General features: G+C 41.4%; 1 protein-coding gene across 1 annotated transcript; it reads right to left on the bottom strand.

Moving 5' to 3' along the window:
• Positions 1-1,481: 1,481 nt before the first annotated feature.
• Positions 1,482-22,794, bottom strand: retreg1 (reticulophagy regulator 1). The gene is made up of 9 exons (XM_037787840.1): positions 22,520-22,794; positions 21,159-21,265; positions 18,650-18,680; positions 4,554-4,671; positions 3,952-4,036; positions 3,379-3,501; positions 3,206-3,276; positions 2,545-2,668; positions 1,482-2,405 (listed from the first exon to the last, which is right to left on the bottom strand). The coding sequence occupies exons 1-9, from the start codon at positions 22,735-22,737 to the stop codon at positions 1,909-1,911; spliced, it is 1,374 nt and encodes a 457-aa protein (XP_037643768.1). The 5' UTR covers positions 22,738-22,794; the 3' UTR covers positions 1,482-1,908.
• Between the last annotated feature and the right edge of the window lie 774 nt (positions 22,795-23,568).

Below are 23,568 nucleotides of genomic sequence, written 5' to 3'. Positions count from 1 at the left end.
GTGTTGCTCTGGCTCTATCTATTTGGCGTGGAGAGGAGGTTGTGTTGCTCTGGCTCTATCTATCTGGCGTGAAGAGGTCGTGTTGCTCTGGCTCTATCTGGTTGGCGTGGAGAGGAGGTTGTGTTACTCTGGCTCTATCTGTTTGGCGTGGAGAGGAGCTCACGCTGCTCTGGCTCTATCTGTTTGGCGTGGAGAGGAGGTTGTGTTGCTCGGGCTCTATCTAACTGGCATGGAGAGGAGGTCGTGTTGCTTTGGCTCTACCTGTTTGGCGTCAAGAGAAGGTTGTGTTGCTCTGGCTCTAACTATCTGGCATGGAGAGGAGGTCGTGTTGCTCTGGCTCTATCTGTTTGGCGTGGAGAGGAGGTCGTGGTCATGGCGCAATTCAAACGGTATTAAAAAAAATGTCTCTCTCACTGTTGACTATTGGACATATTTTTTCCAGAATATGGTCCCGTGAGGTCCACCTGAAGGGGCGGGACTTTGCCTCTCTGAATGTCAAATGTCCGTTAAGAAGTTTAGATTACGACAACAATGACTATCGACATATAAATAAATATAATATAATAAATTTAGTTTACAATTCTCACTCATTCGAGGATGATCCAAATGCAAAATTATTCTTTTTTTTTTTATGTTTACTGACGACCACATTGAGCCACGTGGGTTGGAAGGCACTGGAAGTAAAATGTTTAAATCGATTTATGTTGCAAAATGAGATTTGCATGCATTGTATTTTGAGACCTGCTGCATGTTGTTATAAAATGAAAACTACATAAATGTTTCATGAAAAAAAAACATACTTATAAAATTAAAAATGTAAATAATAATTAAAAAAAAGAAGTTTCCTACTTTCTAATCCTCATAGTCAGCTATGCAACCAGTAGTAGTATGTTTAACATTAAGGGTGTTGTGATTGCCTCGTGATTGTCTGTGTCTGTGGAATTCTGGGTATTGTAGTTGGATGAATCCTTTCAGCATCAAAAGTGAGTGTTAGGTGTGTTGTTGGCTGGAGAGTTTTGCTGCAGTTATACTCATCTTTTCACGTATGGATGACTCTGATTAAAGGGACTTTGGCCTTCATATTAAGCCGGGCATACACTGTACGATTTTAGTTAGTTTCTGACATGAATTCTGAGCCGCACGACTCATTTTAGAGACGGACCGGAAGGCGGAGTGGCGTCTGCTCGGTCACATGGCTCGGTCACGGGATCACAGCTGTCACGCTGTCATAACTACACCTCTCAGCCCTTGCTCCAGCCGCGGTCTGGGTCTCATTCACATGAACGGAGGAAGGGTCATAATATAAGCTATTAGTGCATTTTACAATTTTTAGGACCTAATGATTTAAATAAGGGCTATTCAGGTGATCGTACTGGGTCTCTTTCCCAATGGAAGTCTATGGGAAAAAGTATTTTTGGGCCCAATGGCATCACGTGACGGACACGGAAGTTGCAGTACCGCCGTTTGGCCACTACGAAAACTGGCATCAACGACCGGCGCTCTTCCTGGGGGCTTGCTGTCAACAGCCAGAGCGGCCTGCAGGAGCCGACGGGCCGTGTATTTTTTTTTTATTTTACACGTACAGTGTGAGCACTCAGATCGTGGCTGTCGATCGGACCGTACATCGTGAGCACATAAATCGTGAGTTTTGGCTTCACATCGCAAGCGTTGTACTCGTACAGTCGGAGAAGGAGTTACACAACGACACTTCTAAAATGATACAGCGTATGCCCAGCTTTAGACAAACTGTCCAGTTCTGAATTGTTGATGTTAGCTCTACAGGAAAAAATATAAATGGAAACATTTGTTTTCTCACAACCCCCGACAGTCTTCTGTGACCAGAACACCCTCATCTCTCCTCCACATGTCCTCTGTAACCCCTCCCTTGCCAATCGTACTTTTCATCAATCAGTGGCGTCTCAGGAGTTTGGAGAAGAATCCAGAAGAGCCCGGCTCGTCACTCGTGGCCTGAGCCTCCCCTTTGGCCTGGACCTTCTCCTCTCCCAGCCCCAGCTCCCCCTCCAGTTGCTCCAGCTCCGACTGGTCCAGCAGCTCAAAGTCTTCCACCTCGCTGTCCGACTCCTCGGCCAGCTCCAGCAGCCTGGCGGAATCCGGAAGTCTCGACCGCTCATAGCCGGAGCTCGGCGCCGCGAGGCCGATCGCCGCTTCTATCCTCTCCTGCATGGCAGCCGTGACGGCAGCGGCGATGAAGTCGCCCGCCATCTGGTTGACTAATTCGAGGGCATTGTCGGCGGGTTGTGGCGTATGCTTGGGTTTGATCGGCAGCTGAGGTGGAGGCGAGGGAAGGCCGAGGCTGTCGTCGTCGTCGCCATTGGTCGTTGCGCCGTTGTCAAGTGAGGGGAATTCTGGGAGGCCTCCAGTGAACGCTTCTTCTCTGTCAAGGTCTGTGAGGTAAAAAGGTAATATCCCATGTTAATAAGAGTATTAAATACTTGATAAATCTCCCTTTAAGGTACATTTTGAACAGATGAAAAATGTGAAACCTCCCGTGTCCATCTGTAGGACAACGTGGAGCTGACGTACCCTCTGAGTTCTCAGTCTGTGGCGTGTGTCCCTCTGACAGGTTGAAAGTACCGTTGTCCGTCCACGTCACATCAGACACCTCTGTGTCCGATACAGACATTTCCTTACACACTGCGGAGTCGAGCTGTAGGAGGGAAACACACGGAGGCGTCACATTTTAAAGTGCAAAAAACAGACGGAGCTGAGATGGGGGCAGAAATAAAAGATGAATTATTAACTAGAAAATATATTATATCGTTCCAGGATTTTATCAGGTTAATACTTGAAATTTTTCGAGCTTGGAAATTTCAAGTAAGTGGACCTTTGCTTTCCAGTCTCAGTTCAACTTGAATCTAAATCGAGCCCTTATTTTTGTGGCTTAAATCTGACGTCTCTATTCTCAACCTAGAGTCCTGCTTGTATGATGACTCATCCCTCTGCATTACATCCACTCTATTAAGAAAATGATGATATACTGTATGCGGGGTCTAAAGTTGAGACTTTTGAGGGACACTCCTGTAATGTGTAACAAGGTGTTTGGCTTGAAGAGAAAGACGTCTTCCCTTTGGCTCAGGCCTCGATGCTGACGTGGACCATGTGTACTGCATTTCAATTAGCTTTAACTGGACACTGTCGGTGAACAGAGGCATCATTAGACTGAGATGAGATGAGATCAGCCAACCTTAGGAAACATGGAAGAGAGGTCCGACTCGATGCCTTCTTTCTCAGTCTGAGCCTGCATGATTCTCCTCTCTGAAAGGAAGACAACATGGATGCGTTGAGATTTCTACTCCAATATTGAATACAAAAAGTAAAGGAGAAGATTGTTAGGGCATGATTCAAATTCATAGGTACCATGGTTTTCTTTGATTTTCTGAAGGAACTCCCCGATGCCAAAGTCCAGCTTCTGCAGAACTGGCTCCAGCCACAAACCAACTTCACGAGATGAGATCAAAGGCAACAGGAAAACGCCCAGCACTGCACAGAGAAACGTCAAGAGAGACAAAACATAGGCTTAATAAGTATTTGTTTTCAGAAAATCCATGAACAAACCAGCCATGAAAACACATTAAAAAGTCATTTTTATCTTCATTTTGTTTGCTCACCATGTTGGGATACAATATCTGATGCTATTGATCGCGATATCTTACTGATCGTTATGCTGATGACACACAATTATATCTCTCATTTAAGTGTCACAATCCAGCATCACTGCTGCTGACCAAAAATAAATGGTCTGATATAAGTGAAAGAATTTTCTTCCAACTAGTAGAGGAGCACAGATTTGCATCTTAGCTTCCTCTAGAGGTCAATTTAACCAACATGCAGCAATCCTCCAGCTGTACTGGATATTCTAGACTAAGCATGCAAGTCTCTACTAGCATGATATAAATGGTCTCATCATGTGCAAAACTTCAGTTTACTCACCTAGAATATATGAGATAACAATCCCTGGAATGTAGCGTCCTAAGACAGCAAAGAAGGTGCACAAACTGCAAACCAGCAGACAAAACTAAAAGAGAAAGAAAACACAAACATATAACACACAAACATGAAGACATGTATCCATCTTCTCAAAGCAAATAAGCATTTTCCTAAAATGTCAAACTATTCCTTTAAAATGCAGAAAATGTTCACACGGACGCCCGGATCATGGAAGAATCGTTTTATACAAATTTCATCATGTAGCTGATGTGGTTGCAGACTCACTACCTGTCGAAACTTGTGTACAAACTTTTCAAATATCCATTGAGTAAAATGACTCTCCGCCACCAGAACAGCTGATCTCAACATAAACAAATACACGTGGATGATGACGGAAGTGTCCTCGGGTACGGATCAACTTAACTAATGTGAAAGCTGAGCAGTGGGGGGGCAATCGTACTCGGGCACGGTACGGATCAAATGTACTTAATATGAATACGCCATTAGAATCTGAACGGGCATAAAAAGCCTGAAAGCCTGCTTCTCTGTAACTCAGTAAAGAGAGTTTAGGTTCGTCTGGAGGACATCGGCCGACTCTGCCTCACCTTGCCGGGGTTTTGCTGTTTGAAAGCCGACGTCTCCTGGAGGAAGAGTTTGATCGAGTCGCTGAGCTGAGGTCCGGTCCCAGACCGGCTGTCCTGGCCTGAGTCAATGATCTCCCAGCTACAAGATAAGACAGACAAAAGCAATGTTAGTCATCTTTAAGATAACTCACCCTGACAGTGTATGGTGCTGCTAAACGTCTCAGGAGGAGGTCAGGCGGGCACACAGTGTCTGACAGAAAATCTTTCTCTAACCACATTCCATTAGTTTTAGTTGCCTAAAGTTGAAACAAAGTGCTGCTGGTCTGTCTTTGTTTGACCGCTGAAGGCACCAGATCACTCATTTTGGGGCAGCACAGTCCTGCTTGGTTAAATAACGGAGCTTCTAACGTTAACAGAGGTGCCATTGAGTTATTATTATGAGGCGTTCAAGTTCTGCACAGTAAAATGACCATTGGGTAAAGGTAAAATCATTTGAATTGTGTGTTTTTATGCAAATAATGGGGTTAGGACGGTAGAAACAGCAACACCATCCACCAACCCCAACACCACCAACCCTCATACTTAACAACCCTCCCGATTTACCCGGGAGACTCCCGTTTTTCATCGCCCTCTCCCGGTTTCCTCCCGGGGTCACAATTCTCTCTCTTATCTTTTCCTGGCGGAGGAGAGCTGCTCGCAACACCGCGGCACGCTTTGAGCTGCGCTCGCCGCACATCACAGCATCGCAGCAACGCCGTAAACGTTAACAGAGGTGCCATTGAGTTATTATTATGAGGCGTTCAAGCTCTGTTCAGTAAAATGACCATTGGATGAAGGTAAATTTGTTTGAATTGTGTGTTTTTATGCAAATAACCACTATAGATGACAATTGCAAAGTACAGTACCATCCCAACCCTGAAAAATAGGGCTCTCCCAGAAGCTACGGAGTAATTCGAAAACACTGTAATTTACCGTGTATATGATGTTTTTTGTGTAAAATATATTGAACATTGAATGACATCAGCTCTAAAATGTTATTCCTTCATTTAGCGCAGAGATTTCAAAAGTGGTAGACAAAAAAAATACTTGCCTACCACAGTGGCATTTCAGACTCTGGTTGTTGGTGTGTGTAGATGCTCAGCATGTAATTACTGATGTCGTACGCAGTGACTCCGCATTAAAAATAGTATCAACATTTGACTTGACCAAGAGAGGGATTGAGGAGGTTTATTAGGAGGCTTTGAATTCTACTGGTTGATGGTCACTGATGAAATTTAGTCTAATGCAAATGTCAAAGTCTAAATTAAGAAGCCTACAATAAAACCGGCGAGATGACTAAACAGACAGGTGGCAGAACGGGAACAGGAATGTGAACGTGCTTTCAGTGTTGCTGGGGATCACGGGCCACCTGGTGATGTATGAAACTTTCCCCTTTCCCAAAAAGCATATCCTGTTTAAGCTCTACTATCATCAGCCCCTCGTGCTCACTTCACATAAAACAGCTATTAAAGGCTCACGTGTGGCTCGTGTGTAGGTCATGTGCGATAAATAGATAAGGGCGTGTCTCTTAGCTAAAACATTCAACAACAACATGGCACTATGTTTTTCAGGGGCAAGGTAACTGCCTCAACACCTTTCATCAGATGAAATGACAAGGTACTAAATTTAAGAGGGTGGAAACCACATGTCCCTGTGGAAGCAGCTGTCCTGGAAACAGCTGGTGTGGAATCACCATGGAGATCTGGTTACCGCAACAGCTGAGCAAGTTCCCGCCAACACAAACTGAGAGGTTCCTGTGCTAATTGGAAATGTGTGATCACGGGCTTCCATTTCTATAAGAAAAGGTACTTTACACCCTTTAGCCATAACATTAAGACCCCTGACAGGTGACGTGAATAACATGGATTATCTCATTACAATGGCACCTGGCAGTGGGGGGGATATATTAGACAGCAAGTGAACATTTTGAACTTTGTGTTGGAAGCAGAAAAAAAAATGGGCCAACGTAAGAATGTGAGCGACTTTGACGAGGGCCAAATAGTGCTGGCTAGACAAACTGGTCAATGCATCTCCAGAACTGCAGCTCTCGTGGGATGTTCCCAGTCTGCAGTGGTCAGGACCTACCAAAAGTGGTCCAAGGAAGGAGAACCGGTAAACCGGCGACAGGGTCAGACCCGAGGCTCATTGATGCACGTGGGGAGCGAAGGCTGGCCCGTTTTGTCCGATCCAACAGAAGAGCTACTGGAGCTCAAACTGCTGAAAAAGTTAATGCTGGTTCTGATAGAAAGGTGTCAGAACACCTGTTTGTGGTCCGGTGTCAGAAGTTTGTTGAGTATGGAACTGCGTAGCCGCAGACCGGTCAAGGTGCCCCGTGCTGACCCGTGTCCACCGCCAAAAGCGCCTACAATGGGCATCAGAACTGGACCACGGAGCAATGGAAGAAGGTGGCCCGGTCTGATGAATCACGTTTTCTTTTACATCATGTGGACGGCAACGAGTTTGAGGTGTTGACTTGGCCTCCAGATTCTCCAGATCTCAATCCATTTTGTGTTTCTTTGTGGCCATTTTATGTCTCTTTGTAGTCATTTTATGTCTCTTTGTGGTTGTTTTGTGTCTATTTGTGGTCATTTATTGTCTCTTTGTGGACATTTATTGTCTGTTTGTGGTCATTTATTGTCTCTTTGTGGTAATTTTGTGTCTCTTTTTGTAGTTGTTTTGTGTCTCTTTGTGGTCATTTTGTGTCTCTTTGTGGTAATTTTGTGTCTCTTTGTAGTTGTTTTGTGTCTCTTTGTGGTCATTTTGTGTCTCTTTGTGGTTGTTTTGTGTCTATTTGTGGTCATTTATTGTCTCTTTGTGGACATTTATTGTCTGTTTGTGGTCATTTATTGTCTCTTTGTGGTAATTTTGTGTCTCTTTGTAGTTGTTTTGTGTTTATTTGTGGTAATTTATTGTCCATTTGTGGCCATTTTGTGTCTCTTTGTGGCATGCTGACCCGTGTCCACAGCCGAATGTGCCCTATAATGGGCAAGTGAGCATCAGAACTGAGTTATACACTATTTCAGAAAAGGGGCACCAGGCGATCTGATGACATATGTACTGTAAAATTACATAAATATTAGGGGTGGTAAAAAATCGATTCAACTATGTATCGCAATTATTATATATATAATATAATATATATATTATTATAACCACCCAAAGTCCTTCTGTTTTGAACCCTATTACCCTTTCTCCCCCCCATAACCTGTCCAAACCTGCCTCCCTTTAATAGTGTATATCTGCCAGGCTGCAAGGAACCAGCACACAAGAGGCCACCTGACCCCCCCCCCCCCGTCCCACACACACACCCAGCCCAGTCTCACATAACCCTTATGACGAAAAGGTCGACCCGCTGCTCCCCTCTCGACTTCCAGGCACATGCCCCCCGCAGGAGTCTGATTTCCAGGGAAACATGACGGGTCGAACATGTGACAGCGATACCGCGAAGCAATAATAGCAGTAAGGGTTGGAAAAGGAGGATAAGCATTTCTCCGTTCCACGAAAGACAGACGACCTCCCTGGAAAGAGACGCGAGTCTTCTAGGATTAAGTACCGTAAAGTTTCACCACATGGAGAGTATAGTTTGTTGGGAGTTTGTTTTTTCCCGCCAACGTGGAGACAAACTCTTTTTCTTAGAGGTGACGGTGTTTAATGCCATGGGTGAAACTGTTTGTTTGTACTGGTACTTATAGTCTAAGTATATAGTATATAAGTATAATGCAGGGAGGGCCAAAGAGTAAATGTACTACGGAGTATTAGGGCCACATTGAGGGAAAAAACATCTGAGATTTACAGAATAAAGTCAGAATATTACGAGAAAAAAGTCGTAACATTACGAGAAAAAAGTCGTAACATTACGAGAAAAAAGTCGTAACATTACGGGAATAAAGTCATAACTAAAATAACACGTAAAATTACTACTTTATAATACTATGACTTTATTCTCGTAATATTACAACTTTATTCTTGAAATCTCAGATTTATTTTTTTCTTCAATGTGGTCCTAATACTCCGTCGTACCGTCGTACCATAGACCTACAACAATGATAAATAAAAATGAAAATGTAAACAAAAAACAGTTATTCATTTCCATTTTTAAAACTCCACAGGGAGCCACTGGAGAGGAGCTAAAGAGACGCAGGTTGCTGACCCCTGATCTATGTCGAAGATGAATTAATGCAGGCCACATTGCCCTCATGAAACCACAAAAATATACATTTCTCCCTTTTAGTTTCTTATCGTTTTCCTCAAAGTAGAACACAGCAGAAGTGATCGACAGAGCAGAGACAGTGGGTTTAAAATCCAGACTCTATGTCGGGGGGATTTATATTCCCATCCGTCTATCTGACTGCCTCTGTCCTCGAGAGATTTTCCAGTGAATTACACCTCACTAGTTTAACCCAGAAGCATTTGCACAACTTGAGAAGAATAACTGTCATCCTAATCCACACGGGGGGGGGTGCAAATCCTGACATTTTTTTCCAGCCCTCACATGTCACATGCTGTCTGAGCTCCCACGAACACTTTGGATACTGAGAAGCGAATATATCACGTTTCATTGCTCCAGATCATTACCGACCACCGCCACCGCCACCACCGCCCGCTGGTGTGTCAATCAGTCAAGTCAAGAAGTGTTTTCACTCCAAATGTCCAACTTTTCAACTTGTCACGTCAGAGGACTTCCAGGCGGGGGAAGGAGGGCAGCTGTCGGGTTACTTTCTACCCAACCAGTAATCTCTGAAACAACACAGGAAGCAGCACGTCTGAGCCTCTAACAAGCCCTGCTGATTTAAAAATAGAGCGAGACAAACAATGCGAGGAATGGCGGCAAAAGCATCGCAGCTCTTCACTTGTGATTGGGAAGAAGGGTAGAGGAGGGGGTGTAAATATGTTTACCCACCTGTCTGTGTGGGCACACACACCACAGAAAACCTGACTCTGAAGCAACTAATACCTGTTTATGTTCTGCGTACAGCCACGTATACATTGAGCCGACGTTAACGGAGTGAGAACGCACAGTTACAGCCGATCGAGTTGACAGTTGACGCCTTCGTAAAAGGACACGACGCCAAAAGCTACAAGTAATACAAGACACCGGTGTTATGGGCGGATGGGGTGTGATGATGCAATGATGTGTACCACTTTCCAAGTGGCGTGTTGTTCATGTTGTTGATCTATTTAGACTGAAATTAATAGTCAAATGTGCCAAAAGAAATGTGAACCAACTTCCTTCATCATGAGTTGAGACTTTAAACACTGATTGCACAATCCAAACAAAAAGTACAAGATCTCAGTCCCCGATGATATCTTGTAGCATCAAAAGCCTTAAAGGTCCCATATTGTAAAAAGTGAGATTTTCATGTCTTTTATATAATAAAGCAGATTTAAGTGCTATATAAATACTGTTAAACTATCAAAACTCTCAATATACGGAGAAATACACACATGTATTCAGAAATTGTGCGTTTGAAACAAGCTGTTAGGATTTCTGTCCATTTGTGATGTCACAAATATACGATATCTAGACCATTACATGGTTTTAAACGTAAACATTCTAAATGTGTCCCAGTTTATTTCCTGTTGCAGTGAATGTAACTAACATCAGCTGACAGGAAGTAAATATGGACACAAACTATTGCCTATCAACGCAATTCCGTTGAAATTCCGTTGAAATGCACTAAAACGGAGCGTTTCAGACAGAGGGTGAATACAGGTATATTCAGGTAGACAGTATGAGGAAAATAAAGTGTTTTTTGAACATTTACAGCATGTAAACATGTTCTAGTAGAAACACAAAATACAAGTATGAACCTGAAAATGAGCACGATATGGGACCTTTAAAGGTTCAGTTCAACCAAATCAACAAAAGAAAACAAATGAAAAAACTTTTTTTTAAGTTAAAAGTAGCCTGGGGTAAGTGGGCGGTTGTTCCTGGAAAGCACCACAAACAAATTTACCTCCATTGTTTTGGCATGGACGAAATGTCTAAGGCATATATCTCCAAACCTAGACAAATTACCAAACCTAACCTATCTGCATGACAAGATACCACAAGAGGTAAGTGAGAAAAAAGAAGAAACAAAATGTGATTTGGGTGAGCAGAACCCTTTAAGTTCTTCTCCAGTCATACCTCAGTCCTGCCCCGCGATCTTCAGGAGACATCTCAACAAGAGCTTCGGGTACCTTCGGAAGATGTGACGACGCTATTTAAAGGCAGCAGCCAAAAACGCTGGATAGTCAAGATGATGGAGACGGCTAGAACTTGTCTTCGCAATATATATATATATAAAAAATAAATAAATAATGAAACTCAGGGTCGAGCCAAACTCTAGGATTTTACGTGCCACACGGCGTGAGAGCAGCTTGTGTTTATCCTCAATGAAGCCCCCGGTTGGAGTATTTCAAGCGGCCTCGTCTAAAAATAACCCGGTCACACTACATTCCAACTGGCAGCCATCAGGAGGACAGAGGGATGGGGTTAGGGGGGTAGAAACAGCAATACCCTCCTCCACCACCCCCACCTCCACCACCAACCCCAACACCACCAAGCCTCATACTTGCCAACCCTCCTGATTTACCCAGGAGACTCCCGTTTTTCATCGCCCTCTCCCGGTTTCCTCCCGGGGTCACATTTCTCCCGATTTGTGGTAAATTTTCTCACCTTTTTTTCCCTTTTCGCTACCTCAACCTGTTTCTGGTGCTGTACAGAATGTATAAGCTCTACTGTTCAGAGCTACACTTAAAGGTCCCATACTGTAAAAAGTGAGATTTTCATGACTTTTACATTATAAAGCAGGTTTGAGTGATATATATAAATACTGTGAAAGTATCAAAACACTCAATCCATGGAGAAATACACACATGGAATATTCAGAAACTGTGCGTTTGAAACAAGCCGTTAGGATTTCTGTCCATTTGTGATGTCACAAAATCTACAATATTTAGACCATTTCACAGTTTTAAACGTAAACACACTAAATGTGTCCCAGTTTATTTCATGTTGCAGTGTCTGTGAATGACATCAGCTGACAGGAAGTAAACATGGACCCAAGCTGTTGCCTAGCAACGCAATTCCGTTGAAATGCGCTAAAACGGAGCGTTTCAGACAGAGCGTGAATACAGGTATATTCAGACAGACAGTATGTGAAAAATAATGTGTTTTTTGAACATTAAAGCATGTAAACATGTTTTAGTAGAAACACAAAATACAAACATGAACATGAAAATGAGCATCATATGTCCCCTTTAATGTCTTTTCCCAGTGGAGGAGAGCTGCTCGCAATGACACGACAAATCTGCCAGTGCTGTTCCTTTAAATGAGGCACACTGCACTAGAATAAAAAAATACCGTGACTTTCTAAAATATTTGAAACATTATGATTCCTATTGTAAAACATTACTGACAGATTTAAACTTCAGATTTAAGAAAGTAGAGATTTTTTCTGTTTCCACATGATTACGTCATGATGACAGGTGTACGTTACTACACGCATACTTCTTTGGAAGTTGCGCAAATTCTAGTCTCAAGTGCTGCACAGATGGTCCATGGTTAGTTTTATGGTAAACATAATGTTCAGTACACAGAGCTCTGGAGATGTTGTGTTAAAACAGGAATGTAAACTGATCTAGAATTGGTGATTACCAAGCGTCACCGCTTCAATCAGCAGCTGCCGATGCACAGAACAAGTTCCAGTCATTCTGTGTACTTAGGACGATACAATACGAGCTCAAGTGTGATGCTGCAGTGTTTTTCAGATGCAGAATCTGCACATTAAGGCTGGCCCACACTGAGAGATTTATCAAATCTCAACTGATGTGTAAAATGTGAGAGACCTCACACATAACGACATTAGGGCATTCAGAGGATGGATGGCTTTCCTAGCTAGATTGACAATAAGGGGGTTTCTGAGCAGTTAACAAAACAGAAGTGCTCGCCATCTAATCGCCAAACAAATGAAATTCTTGCTCCAAATGTCAAAATGTTTTTGCTCCCAAATCACAGCATGGGTTTTTCTATGGTGTTCCTCAAGGTCTCGGTGTCTTAATGTGGTATTTTGGAGGGATTATTGATCATTTTTATCAATTCTCCAGTGGTATAAAAATGGTTAAATTTAGCTCCAAATCTGTGGAACAAATCTTATCAACCCCAAAAACAACTTATGAGACATAATAGAGAATGGGGATGACCATCATATACTTCTATCATAATGTCCTAAACCCTTATACACTAAAACAATTTATTTTAATTAATTCATTAATTCATGTTTATTTCTGATTTATGACAAGAACATCTTGACACACAGTGCTGAGCAGCATCTCAAATTAATCTTCAGGTTCCCAGCTTTCAGATGATGTTCACCACTTCTATGTGACATCTACTGCTGACCTGCTATCTCCCCCTAAAGACCCCCTGTACCCCCCTAAAAAAGACAAAAACGGCTCTATTGTGGCTCTCAGATTGTTAAAGAAGTACCACTTGGTCAACCAGATTTCAATTAGTAACCACAAAAAGACATTTCTGAGTGATAAACGTCTGATTTTAACATGTTAAATCACAAACACTTGAAGATTTCAACACCATGACTCTTGTTTATATACATGTATGACTTGATCACATCACTTGACTGTGATGTCAAGGCTGGTTTGTTGTGTTGTTTTCTACCAGTCGACCTCCGTCCAATCAGAGGGTTGGCTCTGAAGCACACCCCCCCTCCCCCCCATCTGTGTCAAGTGACCCGATTGACTCCACTGCCTCATGTCACACCTCTGAATCAGTTCAAACAGCTGAGTCACACACACACACACACACACACTGCGCTCAGGTTTCACAACTCTTAAGACACTTTGTGTGTTTGTTGTGGGAACAAACGGCGACACAGCGAGTCTTTCCTCGGAGACACAAAAACAAAATCCATTTAAAGTCACGTGACGTTCGATCACATGTCAGAATGACGCGTCTCTGAGATGACGGTCGTGCTCTATATGTGTGTTTTCTATGATGCATGTGATGAGTCACGTTATTTATTTAAGTCAGGATCTCTTTTTGCTGAAACATAAAACTGGAAAATGAAAAACACTCACACGCCAAACCAAATAATAAAATATTGTCCGTGCTTTCCAGGAACCAATATGAACATTTTCTGACCTGCCTCCTAAAAAAGTTACAAGAGTGAGTTATTGTTTTACTTTTGTTTTTTACTGTGGTATCGAGGATCATAGAATTTCACCGGTATTGGTATCGACTTCTAAATTATATAATAATCTTGACATCCCGATGTAGTAGGGATGTTACGATACCAGAAATCTAGTAGTCGATATCAATACCAGTGAATTTTCACGATTCTCGATACCAAATTCGATACCACGGTAAAAAAACAACAATAAATCCCATGTAATTCAACACCTACTCTTTTATTAAAAACATTTGAACATTACAAAAAACAGAGGCACGTAGCCTTTAAGTAATTAATACAAATAATTGACCTATTTTGTTCATTTTGGCGTATCAGTGGCATGCTATTAATCGATAGTCAGACGACGGACACTACATACTGACCCTGAATGCATCTGGTCTGTCAGCTCAGAGTAGTAGAAGCAGGAGGCAGAGGATTTGTTGTCGCAGCGAAAAGCAAACGCACCTATTTGGCAATATTTCACGTTTAATCCCAACGCTATAAGGGAACCATAATGTTAATGAGGTAATCGGTGCGAGGCGGATGGAGCCGTCACAGCCGGTGTGCACGGAGCAGCGGCACCAGGTAGACCCCCGCAGCAAAAGAGCTACCGGAGAGGCCAGACACACCTCCACCCGACGGTAAAGATCAGAGTCAGCGCTCTGCACATGTTGACCGTCACCGTAACACCGGTGTTGTCACAAGTTTATTAACAGGTGGGAACATTTTCCTCACCGTCACATCACTACCAACGACTGTTACAGGCATCGTACGGTACCGTCGGTACTGTAGAAACTGTAGAGTACCGAGTACCGTTTTTTTTAATTTTGGCATCGACTTGGTACCGAAGTATCGGTTCTCGTGACATCCCTAGTGGTTAAAATGTAATATTGCAGCGGCAAAAGGCACGGTGAAAATGTTTGGGTGCACTTAAATGATGTGCAACCGATGTAAAAAAAGTTAGTCTGGAGCCCTGCAGATACAGCGGCTGATCCAAAATAGCGTAGCTCTATTATTTTATATTATTTTATATAACACACACACACACACACACACACACACACACACACACACACACACACACACACACACAGTCACAACATGGACGGACATTGTTGGCTCAAACGTCCCAGCTGTCAGCCTGCATTTTGGGTCAGCAGCTAATCTCCCACAAGCCTTTGCCCGAGACTCGCTCTGAGCCTGATGTACGACTGACTACCCACAAGACACCTCTGACAGACAACAGCAGGTGACAACAACACAATCCAAAACACCCCGCTGGCCAAATGTCACAGAGACAGAGAGGCAGGCGGAGGGCAGAGAGAACTATTTAGTACTAGATATTATGCAAATTGGGACAGAAGGATCAAACTGCTACCGGTCAAACATCAACCGGATACATGGAGGAATTTATGAAACCTTTAAACACCTCGATGACAGTGTCAACAACATTATAGGCATCATAAAAGTAGACTTTATGGCACAACAGTTGCATTGGATTGCATTGTACTGTGCAGTGATGTAGTCTGTGTGATAGAGTCCACACGGCTCTCAATATGGTGACAGTGTAGGGCCTAGGCTACATACTAGGGCTGGGACGATTCACCTATCTCCTGATACTATCACCATACTTAGCCGGCAATTCTTAAGTATTATGATTCTACAAGTATTGCGATTAGATATTATGATTTATTACGATTTTTGTTAACTTTTTGTTGAATCATGCACTTCTAGGGACTTTTACTTTGGAAAATATGTAAATATTATTATTATATATAAGCATTATTTATTATTATTTTTTCCGGCAAACCCGAAAATCAAACAACAAAGACATTTCTCTCACAGATTAGTGGTGTTTTATTTCTAATTTATAAGGGACATGTAATGTTTAATACTTCTGGTGAATATAATCCAATAAATTGTATTTCCATAGATGTATTTTGTATATACAGTTCCCTTTGTTAACACCTTATTTTGAAAACCTGACGTAGTCCCACGTGTCTACTTCCTCTAACTTCTCCAAGGTGGTCTCTAGCTCTCCCGTCAGCTCCGTTCTCTTTATCCATCCATGGTCAGCTCCATCGGGGCCGTTTCAATGCAGAGAACATAAATGTCAGTATCTGGGTGCTCTACAGTCGTAGCGTCGGCCAATTTGACCACGGAGACGAGAGCGACAGCCGGCTCGACCGCAACGTTACCGCTATACGATAACGTTTCCTGTCCGTGACAGAGTTAGCATGCAGCTTTAGCCGTGATGTCTAGCTCTGCTTTTCCTGTCAATGTGTGAAACCCAAAGTGTTTCCATCCTTTACTGGATGTGTAGTGTTTACCACGCTGGATTTAACATGTGAGGGTGCAGGTCGGATCCACGCTGACCTTCCAACGGTTTCTGCTCGCTACGGCCGACTACTGTTTGTTTTGGTTGACGGATACGGAACGGATACGGAACGGATATGACGTCACGTTACTCAGACTACAACAATAAAAGCGTTAACTTCCTTCTACCTCCGCATAGACTCAAATGAAGCAAAAATATTGATTCTGGCATTAAAAAATGTATTTCAATATCGTAATCTCATCCCTACTACATACCATACTACTTGTTGGGAACAGGCGTGTGACTACAAACGTGGTCATGGTCTTTCTAACCCTGATTACTGGTATTACTGTGAGATGGAAAGCTCGTGAGGTTTGTTTGTGTGTCTTTATACTCAAACACTCAACACTGTGAGTTGCCCCTGACCTGGACTCACCCGCCTATCAGTTATATAACTCAGATGTGTTGCATCCAGCCTGGCGCCCACAAATCCCTGTCACCTCCACTGAATCCCACCGAGCTTTCAGGGCTGGCATCGAGTAACGGACAACCAACCCCCCCATAATGAGGGCAGGGGTGTGAACCAGGCAACCGATGTCAAAATAAGGTGTTAACAAAGGGAACTGTATATACAAAATACATCTTTGGAAATAAGATTGATTGGATTATATTCACCAGAAGTATAAAACATAACATGGTTCTTATAAAAAATAAAATAAAATACCACTAATTTGCGAGGGAAATGTTTTTATTCTTTGATTTTTTTGGGTTGCTGGAAAAAATGTAATAAATAATGACTGACAAATTTGAGTTCAGGACATCTCTGACTACAAACATGCTGAAAATCAAACGTTTTTAATGGATAAATTTAGATATTTTCCAAAGTAAAGTCCCTAGAAGTGTTTGATTTAACTTTTCCCCCATGGTCTAGTGTTAAAAAAGTTATAAATAAATCTCAATAAATCGTAATATTGAATCGGCACCTAAATATCGTGACAGTATCGAATCGGGAGATAGGTGAATCGTCTCAGTCCTAATATTTAATCTACCGGTATCTTGCAAACCCATAACGTTAGCCGACCTTTGTGTCTCACTGTATACTACAGTATATATACTACATTTTGGCTTTTGAATCTTATTCACTCTGCAGTTTTTTTGCATTATCTTAAGTAAACTGATCATAGAAATACTAAACTATATATTCATAACCATGACCGAAACATGACATTACCCAAAATAACTGACTTGGCATGTTGATCCGGTGTCTACAGTCTGTGGTGTCTGAGGTGATGTAAACTCTTTCATGTTGTCACCTCTGAACAAACTGAACGAGCTCAGGCTCCACCAAGTGGTACAAGTTCACATGTGAGGAGAGAATGACAAACACATCAGTGCCATCCACATAGAGACATTAATATTAAGGTGTGTAAATCCAGCAAGAAACATGGACTATACTTTTTATTTTTAAATAATCATATTTTCTAGGCTAAATACGCAGTTTTCTGTTATACGCAAATTATCAATCAATAAAAACTTTGAACAATCTGAAAGCTGAAAATTAGAGGCTGCATGATTAATCCTGATCAATCGCAAATTAATTAAAAAATATTTTTTTTTTATCAATTCAAAATGCACCTTAAAGGGAGATTTGTCAGGTATTTAATACTCTTATCAACATGGGAGTGGACAAATATGCTGCTTTATGCAAATGTATGTATGTATTTATTATTGTAAATCAATTAATAACACAAAACAATGACAGATATTGTCCAGAAACCCTCACAGGTACTGCATTTAGCATAAAACAATATGCTCAAATCATAACATGGCCCAACAGGCAACAACAAACTGCATGTGATTATCAGAAAGTGGGCATGTCTGTAAAGGGGAGACTCGTGGGTACCCATAGAACCCATTTACATTCACATATCTGGAGGTCAGAGGTCAAGGGACCCCTTTGAAAATGGCCATGACAGTTTGTCCTCGTCAAAATTTAGCGCAAGTTTGGAGCGTTATTTAGCCTCCTTCAAGACAAGCTAGTATGACATGATTGATACCGATGGATTCATCAGGTTTTCTAGTGTCATATGACACCAGTATCTTCACTCTAGCTTTAAAACTGAGCCCACTGCAACCTAAAAATCGCAAGTTGCGTTAATGCTTTAAAGAAATTAGTGCCATTAAAATGAATTTCCGTTAACGCGTTAACAGCCCTACTTTATTCTCGACATATTTTGACTTTTATTCTTGAGATCTCAAAAGATATTTCTTCCCTACAGAGTCCCTAATCATCGAATCTTTCATGTATCACAAGGTGAGTCTGTGATTGAAACTGAGCGGTGGTCACATGGTTCAGTCTCAGAGGATTAGATTACGTAGACAGTCATGTGTGACCACTCAGCTCTGCAGGGCTTCCAGCTTCTCAGCAGTCCAGAGCAGGTTTGGGATGAGTACTGCGTGTTCTACACATCTGAGCATTCAGTTTAACACACAGATTAGCCGGTAAGCTAACCTACGAACCTACGAGCCAATAAGACAACTCCTGCCCAACACAAACACACAAACAAACATCCATCTCAGTGTCCTACCTTGCAGTCATGCTGCGCCATAAGTGAGCTCCTGTGGGAGAAAAGAAATGTATTATTCATCCTCATCACTGAGTAGGTCACGTCACGGGAAAACGGCATCATCATGAGAGTAAAATGACTAATAAAAACATGGCTGCTGTATAAACAGATAATGAACGACTATATAGGAAAAAAAAAAAGCCGTTGTAATAATATAAAATATGTTTTCATATAAGTTATAAATTGTTGACAAATACTGTACATTCATAAATCTCCGTATATCTGCTCATAACTTTTACTGACTTAACTCAACTGTACAATAATTTGTGCAATAACTCAACTGTGCAATTAATACTGCAATATTCTTATTTAATTCACTAGATCTCACTTCTCAGCATTTTGTATTTACTTATTTGCACTGTGGTTATATGTTATATATTGTACGTCTTTAATGCACATATTTATCAATTCTTATTTGTATTATTTACTTATATTTCTCTACATATATTGTGTTATACTATATTGTAGCATTATGTACATAATTTACATGATACTTGCTCCTTTATTTCTATTTTCTTACATTTCTTTATGTTTATATATAAGAGCAACTGTAACGCCCCAATTTACCCCCAGAGAGGGATCAATCAAATATTTCTGATACTGTTAATCTGATTAACTACATCACGGCTCTTTAGCTCCTCTCCAGTGGCTCCCTGGGGATTTTTAAAAAAATTAGTGGAAATGAATAACTGTTTTTTGTTTACATTTTCATTTTTATTTATCATTGTTGTAGGTCTCTGGTACGATGGTACGACGGAGTATTAGGGCCACATTGAGAAAAAAAAAAAATCGGAGATTTCGAGAATAAAGTCATAATATTATAAAGTAGTAATGTTACGTGTTATTTTCTTTTTTTCTCATAAAGTTATGACTTTATTCTCGTAATATTACGACTTTTTTTCTTGTAAAATTATGACTTTTTTCTCGTAATATTACAACTTTTTTTTTCGTAAAGTTATGACTTTATTCTCATAATATTATGACTTTTTTTCTCGTAAAGTTATGACATTATTCTCATAATATTATGACTTTTTTCTGATAAATTCTGATTTTTTTTTTTCCTCAATGTGGCCCTAATACTCTGTAGTACATTGTCTCTTTGGCCCTCACTGCATTAGACTTATATACTATATACTTAGACTATAAACTGTGTTACCTTCATCACAATGATCACATGTTTTGTGGCTCCAAACAGATTTTTTCTTTGCCTAAAATGTCTCTTTTGATTTTTGAGGTTGCTGACCTCTGAACTACATTATACCTTCCATTTATTACATGTTTATACAGTGAATAGGGGGGTTAAAGGTTTGTGCCAACAGGACAGAGTTGTCTAACTAATATATTGTGTGCTGTAACATTAATATTTCCCTTCATTGGAACAAGAGGCCCAAACCATTAAAAACAGCTTCCGGTCTATGAGTACACAAACGTATGTGGACATTTTGTACTTCATAGTCCAGCAGGCTGACGCAGGATGCAGAGAGGCTGCAACACTGCTCATTTCTCCTTCAAAGATCATCATTTATTCCAGAATGATGACTGACTATCAGAGGAAGAAGGGCTCACGCTGTAATTTTCAGGTACTGACAAAAATGTAAACATTAAAGGGACTGTAGGTAAGTTTGTGAATTGTTTTTTTGGGGGGGGGTTTTATTGCCAATGTGTGAACAGGTTGTAACCTGAACTAAAAAATGAGACCTTCCGTGACTTTCTGGGTTTCTTCTATCAGCCTGTAGACTGCTTTAATGTGCCTGTTTTTCTGCCTTGACATGGCGTTTTCATTAAGGTTACAATCAAGGGCGGGAGCCACGCTGCTCCTTCTAGATAAGTGATAAGACATAGAAATGAAAAGGAAAGCTATTATCATTTCTCTGGATAATAGCAACTTGAAGCGGTACGTTTTTATGCTTATAAAAGCATCACTCACATAAACAATACATGCATTTAAACAGGAGTGGATTGGTGAGCAACGGTCAGGCTGATGAGTCACCATCGGTGTCTCATGTCCTTTCTCATCAGGCTAACGAGTCACCACCAGGGTGAAATCATCTGGAAGTCTTGGAGCAGCTTGGATGAACTGCTGCCAGCGTTTTTCGGTTAGAGATTCAATAATAAAATAAGTTCTCGATTCCTTGATTGTCCATACATCTGAAAACGGTGATGTCATGAAAGTAGGGATGTTAATAATTAACCGTTTAACCGTTAAACGACATAAAGCATTTTAACTGATTAACACTGTCGGTTAAAACGGTTAAAAGAAATGTAATTAATCAATCAATTAATTAATTAATTAATTTAAAAGCTGAGAAAAACTCGTCCCTAGTTTGTCCCTAAAATCTATGAATAATCGTGATAAATGATTGTGATCTCAACATTGATCAAAATAATGGTGATTAGCATTTTGGCCATAGTCGTGCAGCCCTGCCCCCAGAATATACTGTACATGTATATAAGGTGTTTTTGGCACTACCTGTGGATCTGGACCGAGCGATGTCTCTGGCGGTCACCGTGACGACCAGCAGAGCCAGCAGGACGACCAGGAGGCTGTAGGCTCGGAGAGGGCTGAAGGCCACAAACCTGAAGGGAAACAAAGCAGTTTATTATTACAGCATCACGTTGTATCGGGGTGTGTCGTTTGAAGGGTAACGCTGATATCTTTGGACTGATGCTGTTCATAGCAGATACTATTGAGAGATTTTTTTATTGTTGGATTCTTGTTGCAATGGACGTTGAGGGGTGAATAACATTACTATCCATCTAAGGGACTTATTACATGAATTATTATTGTATTTTTTTTCAGTATTTCAATGTAAATTATATCCTATCATTATGATTTCCATAATTTTCTTCTTTTACTTACTTATGTCAGTTTCAAAATGATGCAGGATTACAAAGGTCTTGCTTGTGATATAAAAAATACTGTTACAATATGCAGAATATTACGCGAATAAAGTCATAAGTTTATGAGAAAAAAAGTCGGAATATTATAAAGTAGTAATTTCATTCCGACTTTTTTTTGTAAAATTATGACTTTATTCTCGCAATATTACGACTTTTTTATCGTAAAATTATGACTTTATTCTCGTAATATTACGACTTTTTTCTCGTAAAAATTATGACTTTATTCTGATAATACTATGATTTTTTTCTCATTAAGTTATGACTTTATTCTCATAATATTATGACTTTTCTTCTCGTAAAGTTATGACTTTATTCTTGCAATATTACGACTTTTTTTCTCATGAAATTATAACTTAATTTTTTGCATTATTACGACTTTTTTTCTCGTAAAGTAATTACTTTTTTCTCGTAATATTATGACTTTATTCTCGCATTATTACGACTTTTTTTCTCGTAAAGTAATTACTTTTTTCTCGTAATATTACGACTTTTTTTTCTCGTAAAGTTATTACTTTTTTCTCATTATATCATGACTTTATTCTTGTAATCTCAGATGTTTTTTCCCTCAATGTGGCCCTAATACTCCATAGTACATTTGCACTTTGTCCCTCACTGCATTAGACTGATATACTATATACTTACACTATAAACTGTGTTACCTTCATCACAATGCTCAAATGTTTTGCAGCTCCAGACAGATGTCTCTTCTGATAGTAAAGGTTGCTGACCTCTGAACTACATTATAATGTTATCAATACCACCTTTAAATACATTTAAAGAAAAAGAAAAAAACCCAGAAGATAGCTATACATTGAAACAAAGCCATATCAGTGTTATTCTGATGTTTTCCTGAGGTGTCATCCTGTAATGAACAGGAGATCAGAGTGATCAGGATGATATCTCTGCGTCATGATGCATGATGATTCCTACCAGATCACCGTGCTGGCTGCAGCAAACAGCGCTGAAGTCCTGCAGGGTCTCTGCTTCCAGTTGACCAGGCCGGAGAGACGACACCCTGCCCGGCCTGGAGGCGGCTCCTCCCGGCCTGGAGGCGGCTCCTCCCCGCGGTGAGGCCGGCCCGGAGGCCCCGGAGCCCCGGCAGCCTCCTCCCCGCTGCCCGTGGTCCCTGTTTCCCGGCTCCCCAGCATTAGAAACAGACTGGAGCCCTCCTCCTCCTCCTCTCTCTGCCGCTCCGCTCCGCTCCTCCAGCAGAGACCTGTCAAGTTACCCGGATGGTTTACCACAGTGTAGTTCTGGTGCTGGGTTTTCAAAATAAAAGCAATTTGTTTTATGGAGAGTTAGGGCTCTAAATGCATCCAGCTAAAGCCATTTATCTTATTTAAAGGTTCTGTTTGTAACCTTTCCTATACCCCATTTTAAACAGTTAAAGGGACTGTTTGTAACTTTCAGAAATGCTTGTTAACAGCTACACCTGTGGCCGTTAAAGGGACTGTTTGCAACTTTTTACACGTGAAATCTACCGGGTCGGGATCCCATGCACGCTCGCGTGTGGCCGGAGTCTCTCCTCCTCTGCCTGCCTTCACTCACACACCGCACGCGTTCTCGCTGTCTCGCTCCACATCTACACGTGCATGCACGCTCACTCCACACTGCAGGAGAGTTAGTTTAGCTCTGAGAATATCTAGTGAATGTTCAGTGGACGTTTGTGCAGAAATAAATGGTGCAGCTCCTCCAGACCAACAGAGGTTTCCCGTGTCTTGTGAAGTGACGGAGCTCAGCAGCGAGAAACGTTATCGTCTCCGACCGGGTGCTGCTGTCTCCCTGCGGGCACGCTCGGAGACGATAACGTTTCTCTTCCTAGTTCAGCCCCGGCACTGACCCGCTTTTCCTGCTTCAGCCCCGGAGGCTGAGGCAGGAAAAGCCAACACTAGGATCAGCAGTGATTCATGGAGAGACCTTCGTCTGGTCAGCTAACATTACTGCCAAGCAGCTGAAATATAGAGTGATATTGTGCTTTT

The sequence above is a fragment of the Sebastes umbrosus genome, chromosome 12, assembly GCF_015220745.1.
Source record: "Sebastes umbrosus isolate fSebUmb1 chromosome 12, fSebUmb1.pri, whole genome shotgun sequence".
In the NCBI taxonomy this organism is placed as follows: Eukaryota; Metazoa; Chordata; class Actinopteri; order Perciformes; family Sebastidae; genus Sebastes; species Sebastes umbrosus.
Note: the sequence above shows the minus strand (reverse complement) of the source record. Positions and strands in the feature narration are given on the sequence as shown.

Excerpts from the sequence above, each read along its gene's own strand:
- retreg1 (XM_037787840.1), bottom strand. The coding sequence starts at position 22,737 with ATGCTGGGGAGCCGGGAAACAGGGACCACGGGCAGCGGGGAGGAGGCT. Across the intron at positions 21,266-22,519 it reads GCAGCCAGCACGGTGATCTG|GTTTGTGGCCTTCAGCCCTC; the intron begins GTAGGAATCATC and ends GTTTCCCTTCAG. Across the intron at positions 4,672-18,649 it reads TGGCGCAGCATGACTGCAAG|CTGGGAGATCATTGACTCAG; the intron begins GTAGGACACTGA and ends CTTATCTTGTAG.